The sequence below is a fragment of the Myotis lucifugus genome, unplaced genomic scaffold (assembly GCF_000147115.1).
Source record: "Myotis lucifugus unplaced genomic scaffold, Myoluc2.0 scaffold_3, whole genome shotgun sequence".
NCBI lineage: Eukaryota > Metazoa > Chordata > Mammalia > Chiroptera > Vespertilionidae > Myotis > Myotis lucifugus.
This window is the reverse complement of record NW_005871051.1, coordinates 27,257,189-27,269,695: the sequence shown is the minus strand read 5'-3', so window position 1 is coordinate 27,269,695 and position 12,507 is coordinate 27,257,189. Positions and strand designations below refer to the sequence as shown.

Sequence of the window (12,507 nt, the reverse complement as noted above, 5' to 3'; positions counted from 1 at the left end):
CGTTTTCAGGCTGGCGGGTGACTGAAGCTCCCAACCGCTCCTTTTTTTCTTTTTTTTCTTTTATTCTGGGCCAGCTTTAGCTCTGAGGCCTCGGCTGCTGAAAGGAGGTTCTGGCCTTTGTTTACCTTCTGTATTTGATACAATGTTGCGGTCCGGCTGGCTGAAGCCCGGCTGACTAAAGCAGGTTTCTGGGGTTTTGTTTAGCTTCTTATTTGCAACATAGTTGCTTAGAGTTGCAGCTGAGAGGCCGGCAAGTCAGGCGGGGAACGTTGGAGTCCGTCGTCACTGGAGCAAGCAAGCCTCCCTGTTCGCTTCAGTGCATGGCTGCCGGCCGCCATCTTGGGTGGCAGTTAATTTGCATATCGCCCTGATTAGCCAATGGGAAGGGTAGCGGATGTACGGCTAATTACCATGTTTCTCTTTTATTAGATAGGATTTTTTTTCCCAAAAAAAAGTTCAACATTCTGTTTCACATCCTTTAACATAATCTGATGTCACAGGTTCTCACCCCGCTCCATTCACAGAGGGCCATTTGTGTTCTCTTCCCGTCCCTACCACCACTCCCCACCAGGGTAATGCAGACTCCCCATCTCTTGGTAACTCAATTCCATGTAAAAGTCTTTGATTCAGGATCCTGTCAAAAGCTTTTCACCAAATAAACAGACAAAAGCACAATCCCCCCCCCCCCCCCATCCTGTCCCCTTTTCATTCAAATGCCTCCTCAAGTACTGCCCTCCCAATAAGCCCTTATTTTGGGTGCTCAGTGACCCTGGTCACATGCAAGGAAAAGAAATGAGATGTATCCTCAAGAGAAAGCTTGGTTCTCTCTCCATACCTGAAACACCACTCATGATCCTGTACCTTCCTTCCCCCAACACACATTCTTCACTCAAGCCACACCAGTCCACTGTGTCTCGGCCGGAGCAGTCATTCATCTCGCCTTTGAAGCACCCTGTTATTCTATCCTGGGCAAGCTTTCTCCTTAGCTAGACATCTGACCCTCCCTGTAGTCAAGCACCTTTCCCACAAACCTGCCCTGACCACTCTAGCCCACACCGACCTGCCTCCCATCTATACTTGCCTAGCAGTACCTCTTCCTCTTACATGGCAAAAGAAGAGAGAAGAGCTTCCCGGGGAGAAAAACGTCACTCAGTTGTGAGGCAAAGCAAAGGTAGATAACAGGAAGCAGAGTCCACAGTGGGAAAGAGCTGGGAGATGGAGAGAACACTCTCCAGGAGGAACCAGGAGGCACTCTTTGGTGAGCTCTAGCAGCCAACAAGCCTCAAGACTGTCACTAAACTAACTCCCGGGGGATTTTCTGTGTCATGGAAAACTGGACTTACTTTGTCCAATTACACTTTATTACCTACGTGACTCAAACAAAGCCTACTTTGTAACTGTAATGTTATATATATTAACATTCCACACAACACCAGACATATGCACATACAAATATGAAGAAAAACATGCTCCAAAGTCAAATACAAATAAGGAGATGCTCTGATGCTTTAGAGACCATGAAACAGATCACAATGTTATTACTCTATCTTCCCCTGGTTTGCTAGAATTGTAACTTATTAATATGTGTTATTTCTGTGAAAGAAAGAGAATATTCTTAGGCAATAAGTGACAGAGCTGACTGCACTAAGAGGGAACGTTTTTGAAGCTACAACTCACCAAAGGGAAGCTGCTGTTATAAGAATTTGGGGGGGAAAACATCAAGTTTTCCCTCTTAGAAAAAGCAATCTAATTTAAGGACAAATAAGGAAAGATCACCAACTCAGTTGATAGAATGGCTAAAAAATTAGGTCAAGTGTAACAGAAGCATAAATACCAACAGAATATAACAAGAATTATACTTTTGTTCTTTGTAGATTTATTTTCTTTTCTAGTCAACAAATATTTAGTGAACCTTTGCTGGGGAACGATCAACAACCTACACTTAGTACTCCGATCATCACTTACTGAATGAAAAAACTTGCCCTGACCAGTGTGGCTCAGTTGTTTGGGCATCGTCCTGTGCACCGAAAGGCTGCCAGTTTGAAAAATTGCCAGTTCAATCCCATCAGGGCACATGCCCAGGTTAGGCTGTGGGCTCAATCTCCGATCAGGGATATGTAGAAAGAAGGTAGCCTATCAACATTCTGCTCTTACATTGATGTTTCTCTCTCTCTCCCCTCCCTTCCTCTCTAAAAATCGACTTTTAGAAAAACTGGCAAGGCTCTAGGCTTTGATCATGCTCCCTTTCCTCTCATAGTGGTCTGTTCCAGATTTCCTAGAAGTTGATTACTAGTAAATCAGTAGATTGGTATTGAAGGGATCTTTAGCCTTTTCTGCAAATTACTTTCTCTTGAACTTAATCTAATCCCTACTGCCACCTGGTGGCAGCATCAGGTTCTGTCAGCAGGGGTCTCCGTAGCCATGTTTTGCATCAGGGAGCCATTGATTACAAACCCATGTGTTCTGGCTCTTTTTAAAAAAATAATAATAATACTAACTTAAAGAGTCACACTCACCTTTACCCCAGCACCCAGCCAGTGCCTGTTTGTTGATGACTGATTATTTCATCTACAACAAGACTCACAAGATAAAGGAACAAACAGGGATCCCCTGGAGCAGGGGAACGAAATTCTCTTCCTTACCTCTGCCTCTACCTGCTGCTGAGTTCGGCTGTGGTTCTCCTTGTACTGGTTGGCTCTCAGAACTTGCTGCTCAATGCCTAGCAGAACTGCTTCACAGCCGTCACACCTGCAAAGGAGATAGCCAATCTTGAGCCACATAAAGGTCTGGGAGCTCTCCTGCAGACTCCAAAATCTCCCTCCCAACTCCTTACGAGGGCTTTCTGTAACACCCCCTCTGCCAGGGTTCTTACCTCCATACTCCTTCCAAAAGACAAGCGTTTCTAAACAGGGTATATAACATAGGGCACAAAGAGACAAATATGGAGGAGGATGTGGGGTAGTTTCTTAGAATACAGCCTTAATCTCCAAGTTCTGTATCCCATGGTAAAGTTTTACACATCATGAGATAAAAGGAATTAGGAGAGAGTTTACACATGTCTTGAGAGAAAAAATTATTTTCTAAAACCTTGTATTTTGAAGACTTCAAAACCCAGCTAAATCCTCATCTCCAACTACGCCCAACTGGCTTTATAAGCCCCAAATCATTTAAATAACTTCATAACAAACCCTTGTAGAACCTGAAATAGTTCTTGCACACATCAAATTCCATTAAAATAGAGTACGTGCAAATATTCCACTTCTTTTTATATACCAGAATATAGTCACATTAATATAGTGTGAATCTGTGTTCCAACTTAGAATAACCCATTCCTTGTCTTCACTACCTCTCACAATCCTATCTAATAATAGAGAAACATGGTAATTAGCCATACCTCCGCTACCCTTCCCATTGGCTAATCAGGGCGATATGCAAATTAACTGCCAACCAGGCCTCTATCCTATATAGTAAAAGGGTAATATGCCTCCCAGCACCGGGATCAGAGGAGCCGCGAGGTCTCCCGGCACCGGGATCAGCGTGACAGGGGGCAGCGACCAAACCCCCTGATCGACCTGCGGCTCTGTGTGTGACAGGGGGTGGGGCCACAACCTCCCTATCCGCCCTGCTCTGTTCGTGACAGGGGAAGGCGCCCCAAACCCCTGATCAGCCCTGCTCTGTGCCTGATAGGGGGGAGCTCCCCAACCCCCTGATTGCCCTGCGGCTCTGTGTGTGACAGGGTGCGGCGCCCCAACCCCCTGATGGGCCCTGCTCTGTGCGTGACAGGGGGCAGCACCCCAACCCCCTGATCGGCCCTGCCTTGAATGTGACAGGGGGCGGTGCCCCAACCCCCCAATCGGCCCTACCCTGAGTGTGACTAGGGGTGGCATCGCAACCTCTCGATCCACCCTACCCTGAGTGTGACTAGGGGTGGCGGCGCCCCAACTCCCCAATCGGCCCTGCTCTGAGCCCGACCAGGGGCTGCACCTAGGGATTGGGCCTGCCCTCTGCCACCCGGGAGCGGGCCTAAGCCAGCAGGTCATTATCTCCCAAGGGGTACCAGACTGCGAGAGGGCACAGGCCGGGCTGAGGGACCCCCTCTCCCCCGCACCGAGTGCACAAATTTTTGTGCACCGGGCCTCTAGTGTTTTTATAAACACTAGCCCAATGTTACTGATGCTGAACATGGTTTCTCTTACCCAAAGAATCTTACCAACACTAACTTCCTGAGTTTGCAAAGCACAGGGTCCCTGTCACATAGCTAGGCTTCAGAGGCTCCACCTGCCAACCCTGAGAATTTTACAGCCCACCATTAAATAGTCCTCAGCTACACTAGGATAAGAACTATTTTACAACCAAGGCACTAAGAGGCCTGAAATGATTCCTGTTGCAACACAGCTATAGTCACAAATGTAGCCCCTAATTCTCTGCCTTACTATCCTACGACCCCAGCTCCCAGGGAGCCCCAGCTAATACCTGGAGACCATATTTCCCCAAGCAGAGGCTAGCTATCCCCCTGTCTAAAGAGAGGGGAACTCTCCATCTTTCAGCCTCACCACTCATGCAAGGTCTTGACAATATTATTGATGTCCTTCTTTCGGATGTCACGGCCAATGCAGAAGTCCACTTCCAGAAGCTGGTTTCGCTGGTCCAGCTTGCCCTGGATGATGTCAGTGTAGACAGCCTCGATAATGAGGTCTTCCAGTTCCCGGAGATTCCGCATCTCCAGGTCCTTCAGCAGCACGGAGTAGGGGATACACTGCAGATAAGGCCATGTGATATTTACAAAAACCACTGGCAAACATTAAAGAAATGCAAGTATTACCGACATAGCCAACAGCTGCCTCTGGGCTTTGGGAAATGCAGTGTAACGATAATTATTAACATCTATGGCAACAAGAGATGGATAAATGAGCTATAAGACGTATGGGATCCAAACAAAACCCATAGCCCATCTAGAAATGCATTCTCCAAGATTCTCTGCCTCCTGGACTTTGCCCCGCCTTCAGCTTTCATGCTCTCAAGCAAACTCTTTGGGATCCTAAAGACTCTTTCCAGAAGAGAAAAGGAAATACTTGGTATATACTTGGTATATGCCATTCTGCCACCTTCTGAAAGCTTGCAGACTTTGCATAAAATGCCAGCTCATCACAAAACTCCAAACAATCTCAGATGCTGGCGAGGAGAACTGAGGGCACAAGCAAAAACACATGCAGGCTAACACATCCACTATAGGTGGCCAGCAGTACAGCCAGCTCAGTCATCCTCAAGTTTACAGTTGTTTTCTCAGACTCTTGTAACCAATGTCAATTCCCAACAACAGTCCTTTTTTAGGCTGTACCAACATTCTGCATGACTCCAAGACAACTGGATATCTAAACATCCAGTTTTCTGCAAATCCTGACACATTACGTTTAGTCTGGAAATTAACATAGTGATCAAATCTGCAGAAACTGACAGGAAGAAATGGATACAGAGAAGAGAGCACACCTACCTAGAGGGGTTTTTTATGACTAAAGGTCTGAAATCCAGGGGCGATAGGTGAACTTACAATGACAGGTTGCAAAAATAAAGGAAAAAGTTACTACTACTCTTTGGTACACTTAAGAAGTCCATGATCAGGACAAAAATATAAATAAATAACAGGTCATCATTTCCTAACAAAATAGGCCTCCCCTCTGAAATGTCAGGCTAAGAATCAGAAGTTTGTGATTAGATAAGGTAAAGTGATTTCAGCATCTGAAATGGCAATACAAGAACAAACATATACCTCTCAAGCTCCATCACAGAGGGGAAATCCAAAAGCAACTTCTTCAAAGCATAGCCCCACAAAAATTTACTCAGGCTGGGATTGGGCAGAGAGCCAAATCAACTATCAGCTAACCTAATCTGGATCTTCTTTGTTAATGACTATGAGCAGCTGGTTGCAAGGCTGCTGCTAAAGTGAGTGGGGGCAAACTCGGATATAATGGAGTGACATCTTACAGAAGGTTCAGGTCTAAAGCTAGCATGTAAGGCAAAAACTCCAATTAGTATAATTAATCTTGAAAATCCCCAGAGGGCCCTGGCCGGTTTAGCTCAGTAGATAGAGTGTTGGCCCACAGACTGAAGGGCCCCCGGGTTTGATTCTGATCAAGGGCACATACCTTGGTTACAGGCTCGATTCCTAGCCCCAATGCAGGAGGCAACCATTTGTTGTATTTCTCTCACTCTGTCTTTCCCCTTTCCTTCCACTCTATAAAAATCAATGGAAAAATATCCTCAGGTGAGGATTAACAAAAATAAATAAGAAGAAAATCCCTAGAGGAAGGGAGCATATTAAAAATTACTTCTCAGTAAGTCCAACACAGCAAGTTTTTCCTCCAGCATTAGTACAGTTCACTGTACACTGAGCAACAAATGAAGTGGTTCACTTGCCCTGAGATGCCCTGCTGTTTGAAAAATACCTATCTTTAGACAGCAATCTCCCTTTAGGAATGGCAAACACTCACACCACATGAGGCACCACGGCATGCCAGAACTGAGATCTGCTGATTCACTATCACTCCTGGGCATATTTTTCCTAAATGGGAGGGTGAGTAATTGTCAACACTATTTTAATTATCTTTTTATCTTTTGTCCTTTGCCGAGCAAATCCTATGCATTTATGCTATGACTCTACTGTATGTAGCTGGGAATTCCCACATTTATGCCAATTACAGACCTGCCTTGAGGGGAGGAGACAGGAAAGGATTCAGAACTGTACCTTCATTCTCGACGCCAAGCTCACGATGGTAAGGTGCTTCAGCTTGTTCTGCTGAGCTGTGCTCAGTTCTGGCAGGCTCTCCTTGTTGGCTGCTCAGTCCCACCCACCACAAAAATCAAGACACAAAATAAAATTAGGATTTCTCTATGGAATAAGCACACCATTTCCTCACACCAAATCTACTACTAAGTCACTCATGACTCTGCACTTATTCAGACAAGGTGCACCCAAAAGAGTTTTTTCCTTCTCTACAGCTTGAATGGCGTGGGGGGACTAGAAGGACTAGGGACTAGAATCCTCTGGAAGCTCCTCTTCTCCGAGGCTGGGATCAGCTGGGACTAGTGGCCAGCGTGCCTTGGACAAGGCTCGCTGTGCATCTTGGACTTCCTCACAGCATGGTGGCCTCAGGATCGTCAGCCTTCCAGAGCAGCTGGAAGACCATGTGCTTCCAAAGAAGACAAGACTCAGTCTCTACACACAAGGAGCTTAAACTCCTGAAAATCCAGGCATGAATGCACAAAATGATGACAAATTATCCTAATGGAATAGTACTATTTGTACCCTTTGTGACATTCAATCAAGTTCAACACATCTTCACTGAGCATCTGTTATGTGCAAGGCACAATCTTAAATGATTCAGGGGCACGGAGGATAAATAAGATGGGCCTTGTCAGGACTGCTGCACCACACATCTCCAGGGGCACCAACCACCTGGAACTATGCAACTCAGTGGCCCTGGACTTACCCTCAGTGTTACAAGTACATGTTTCAACAGCTACAAATGCAAGGCAGAACTAACAGAAGGTCCAAACTACCACAAGAGAGCAAAAGGGTGAGGAAGAGAGGGGGAAGGGATGTGGGAGAAAGAGAGAGACAAAGCTAGGAAAGAGGGGGATAAGGCGTAGGAGAAAGAGAGCAAGTGAGTCCAATCACATTAGGAGATACAGGAGAGGGGAAAAAGAAACAGAGTTTGAGATGAGCCTTGAAGGATGGGCAAAATTTCAGTAATAGCAATGACGCTAACAACAGCCATGGCGGCAGCCACAGGTAACATACAGGACATGCTTAACTTAGTGTAGATGCACACACAGATCCAGAGGCACATACACACATCCAGCCCTCACAACAACCTCATGAGATAGGTTCTAAATGCTCTCAATTCCTTATCCATAATACTGGACTCCAAAAGGGTGAATCCAAACTGATTTTTTTTTCCCCTTGAGCATGGTACTAAAATTTATCTGTTAGCAATTCCTGACCTGAATTAAGGTGGGCTTTTTATCCCATTTGTTGTGAACATTCACTTATTTTGCTACAAACTATGATGGCAGCCCTGGCGGGTGGCTCTGTTGCCTACAATGTGGTTCCATACACCAAAAGGTTGCGATTCGATTACTGCTCAGGGAACATACCTAGCTTGCAGGTTCACTCCCAGGTCAGAGCACATAGGGGAGATAACTGATGATGTTTCTCTCTTACATCGATGTCTGTCTGTCTATCTGTCTCTCTCTCAATCCCTTCCTCTCTCTCTCTCTAAAAAAATCAATAGAAACATATTCTTGGGTGAGGATTAAACAAATTATGATTGTGTTTGACTACAGGTGCTGCCCACACCCCTCAAGGGTGTTACATAAAAATGCATATGCATCATATTACCTTTTTTAATTCCCACAAATTCTAAATTCTGAAACATCTCACCCAAGGAGTACAGGTAGAGGACATGGATTATTACAGAGAAGGAAACTGAGGCAGAGAAGATTATTTAATTTTCCAATGACACGACCAGTGGAAGTGGAGCTAGAATATGCAGGCAGTCTGGTTCCAGAGTCTCTGCAATTCTGCCTCTACAGTGAGGACAGAAACAGAGGACACACTCATTGGAACAAAGTGAAGGTCAGGAAAAACTGGCAAGTGGGAAACTATACAGTCTGACAGCAGCAAAGAGTAAGCAGAAGTAAGGAGCAAGAAAGAGAGTAAGAAAGAGGGTAAGTCAGGGATATAGTAGGGAATGTTCTGAGTCACACCACTAAAATAAACTACCAGGCCTTTGTCATGCCACTAAAATAAGCCAGGGAAGCCAGACAAAAATGGCTTGGATGGGAGGTAAGTTAGCATTTGGACATGCATGCACCTCATTCCTAATATTTATGATTCTAATTTTAAATGACTCAAATTACCTACATAAGAGAATGGACTAAGTCAATTATGGAGTAGTAGATGGTGAAATACTAAAAATGACTTCACAGACTTAAAACATGAATGCCTATGAAATAAGTGGGGAAAAAAGCAAGATATAAAATTGTGTACATAATCTAATCACACGTACATAATAGAAAACCCAAGCAGAGGGGGAAAACCCAGCACCATAACACTAACAGCAGTTTAACACTGGTACAACTATGAGTAACTTACGCCCCCTATTTTCCAAATTTTCTTCAATATAGTTTAGCAATATTATTTTTATAATATTTAAAATGTTTAAATACTTTACAAGTGGGTATTCTGACATTTCACAACACTCCAAGTGTTCTACAAACATCAGTCATCAAGAATCTCATCTGGAAAATAAACAAGGGCTATATTTATGGACAAGCATAAACATAGTCCCCATTTTACCCATTAAGAAATAAAAGGTGAGAAGGAAGAGTCCTCATATAAGATCACCTACAGAGCACAGTAAAATGGGCAACAGCCAGGTCAGGAAGTTCCACCCCATCCTTTACATCCCAAACCTCGGTGATCCTCTTGGAGGCAACACATCTAAACAGAGGGATATAACTGAGAACAGTCTTTGGAGGATCTTAACCAACTCACCTATGTAATCTGGGTATGTTCCATAGGCAAACAGGTTCAGCAACTGCAAATACGCAGCATTAGCTCCTTCTGCAAGCTGAGTAGGAAAAGAAACAGTTCAGAGACCAAGCTGTCTATCAATCACTGCAGTGTTCAAGCAGAAGGCGGGTGACATGTGCCACAGTTCTGTATTCTATTAGCTGGTCCCTTCCAACTCTTTCTTTGGGAAAAAAGTATTAAGATTAGTAAAGCCCCCAATTTAACTTTTCTCTCTCAGGAATTCTTTTCTTTAAACTTCACATAGCATGCCCAAGGAACTGCTTTTGCTTCAACAGATACACAAAGCAGTATTAGAAGCAGTTCAAGTTTTCTCAAGATTCCCTTGCCATTAAAATGAACACTGGAGCAACCTTGTCCACATACCATCTTGGCAGGTACAGCATGAGCCACTATCAAATCCAAATTAAACAAAATGTAGGGTTGGTTCCAAGTTTCAGGACTCTATGCGACTGTGACGCTGAGAGAGATGAGCACAGCATAAGGTGTGACAGAAGAGCCAGGTTGGGACAAGAAACCAGGATATCAGGCAACCCTAAGTAAAACTTTTCATTAAAATTACTTATTCCTCACTAATGTTGGTGTCAAAGAGCTTTCTTTAGAAGAAAAACGAAAGAGAATGTATTCTTCCTGAACTGCTCTGCTGTCAATTACCTTAACTGGGTGTTTCTTTTACTCACAAATATGGACCTGTTACTCTTCCAATTTACCAAACTCAGTGAAGTTTAAACAGGACAACCCAAGTTATTCTATGGACACCAATGAAATACTACTCAATTTTAACCATCTTTTAAAAAAGGGTTCCAAGCCTGGCCAGTGTTGCTCAGTGGTTGAGCATCAACCCATGAACTAGGAGGTCACAGTTGGATTCCCAGTCCAGGCACATGCCCGGAATTGCAGGCTCCATCCCCAGTAGGGGGTGTGCAGGAGGCAGCCGATCAATGCTTCTCTCATCATTGACATTTCTATCCCTCTCCCTTCCTCTCTCTGAAATCAATAAAAGCATTAAGTTTAATAAAGGGTTCCAAGATACTACATTTGTAATTTCAAACCACTGTAAGTCAACTAGCTTATTCCAGGCTTACATATGGAAAAAACAAAACAAACTATGGGGAGGTAAAGGAGATTTGTTAAACACCCCAAATTAGAGCAAGCATCCTAATATCCCAGTCTACCTTTCCAGGTCTGTTAACAACCTCCTGAGGTCCTGAATCAGAGGTGGAAGAGACCATCTAATCCAATCTCCACTTTTCAAACAGATGATTACAAAACTAGCGGTAACAGACTATTTCCTCTAGAGCAGATGCTCCAAAACTTCTCCCACTGGCCCAAATCAATAAGGTCTTTCCAGTTTTAATTTTCATCCATCTCCTCTTAGCCAATCTTTCACAATTACAAAACAACTAGTTGGCATATTCTTTCAGGCTTTTTATGAACCTGAAGGAACAGATTATCCCTTAGTCATCTCTTCTATTTAAATGATTAGCTATCAAGCCATGAAAAGACACAGAGGAAATTTAAATGCATATTACTAAGTGAAAGAAGCCTATCTGAAAAAGCCACATTTTATATGATTCCCTCTATAGCAGCGTGTGCCAACTGGTGGTCCGAGGACCACTGGTGGTTCGTGAGGTCCAGAAGTTTGGGGACCACTGGTTTAAGGAAACCTTTGGAGCAACGGTCACCAACTGGTGGTCTGTGAAGTCTGAAAGGTTGGCGACCACTGCTCTATAGCATAATAGAAAAGTCAAAATTACAACAACAGTAAATAGATCTGTCAGTGGTTGCCAGGGGTTAGAGGGAAGGGAGTGATGAACAGGTAGAATACAGAGGAGTTCTAGGGCAGTGAAACTACTCTGTATGATACTGTAATAGGGGATACATGGCATTATGCATTTGTTCAAACCCATAGAATGTACAGCACCAAGAATGAACCCAATGTAAATTATGGACTTTGGGTGATAATGATGTGTTAATGCAGGCTCCACACTGGTGAGGGATATTGGTAACGGGGGAGCCTATGCATGTGTGAGGGCAGGGGATATATGGTAAATCTCTACCTTTCTTTCAATTTTGCTGTGAATCTAAAACTGCTCTAGCCTGGCCAGCATGGCTCAGTGGTTGAGCACTGACCTATGAACCAGGAGATAACAGTTCAATTCCCGGTCAGGGCACATGCCCGGGTTGTGGGCTTGACCCCCAGTGTGAGATGTGCAGGAGGCAGCCAATCAGTGATTCTCTCTCATCATTGATGTTTCTATCTCTCTCTTCCTCTACCTTCCTCTCTGAAACCAATAAAAATATTTTTTTAAACTGCTCTAAAATATAAAGTCTATTTTTTTAAAAAGAACCCAGTTCTCCTCAATTTTTCTCATAGCATTCCTTTTCCTTCTCTGATATATTAAATTGTATTGAAAGCCCAGTGTGTCCGTCTACATATTAAGCTGTAAGGAAACAAGGGTAAGCACAATGGAGCATAGTCTCAACAACACTGATATTAAAAAAAACTCACAATTAAAAAAATAAAAGCAGCTCTTTTGGTCTCCAGCTGTTGCAGGGAGAAGAAATGACGCTATGTCCACGTGCCTACAATGGATGGTCATAGGGAACTGCTCCAGTATCCTCATTAAGAGGAACAAGCAGATGTACAGCAGCAAGTCCAGTCATCTGAAGGCCTGCAACTCCTACTACAACGGGCTGATTCACCACAAAGCTGTAGGTGTGGAGCCAGCAGCCAACAGCAGAAGTGTCCTAGTGGTCGTGACGTGAAGAACCAGCCAACAAAAGACAACCGCCTCCGCCCTGGCTGGTGGGCCCAGAGGTAAGCGAGTTGGCCCGCATACCCAGGGGTCACAGATTTGGTTCTGGTCAACATTTCTGGGTTGCAAGTTCCCCGTCCCCAGTTGGGGCTCCTG

The 12,507-nt window shown here is 44.3% G+C and overlaps 1 protein-coding gene across 4 annotated transcripts in view; it reads right to left on the bottom strand.

Moving 5' to 3' along the window:
• The window catches only part of COPS7B (COP9 signalosome subunit 7B), a 24,857-nt gene that overhangs the window by 3,211 nt on the left and 9,139 nt on the right, over window positions 1-12,507 (bottom strand). For 3 of the 4 annotated variants that reach the window (XM_023762366.1, XM_006082638.3, XM_006082639.3), the window contains exons 3-6: window positions 9,557-9,632; window positions 6,743-6,831; window positions 4,554-4,756; window positions 2,643-2,748 (exon numbers count right to left, since the gene is read on the bottom strand). In XM_023762366.1, the coding sequence (XP_023618134.1) occupies window positions 2,643-2,748; window positions 4,554-4,756; window positions 6,743-6,831; window positions 9,557-9,632 (474 nt within the window). The remainder of the gene's footprint in view (window positions 1-2,642; window positions 2,749-4,553; window positions 4,757-6,742; window positions 6,832-9,556; window positions 9,633-12,507) is intronic. The other variant, XM_023762367.1, reaches the window with a different exon arrangement.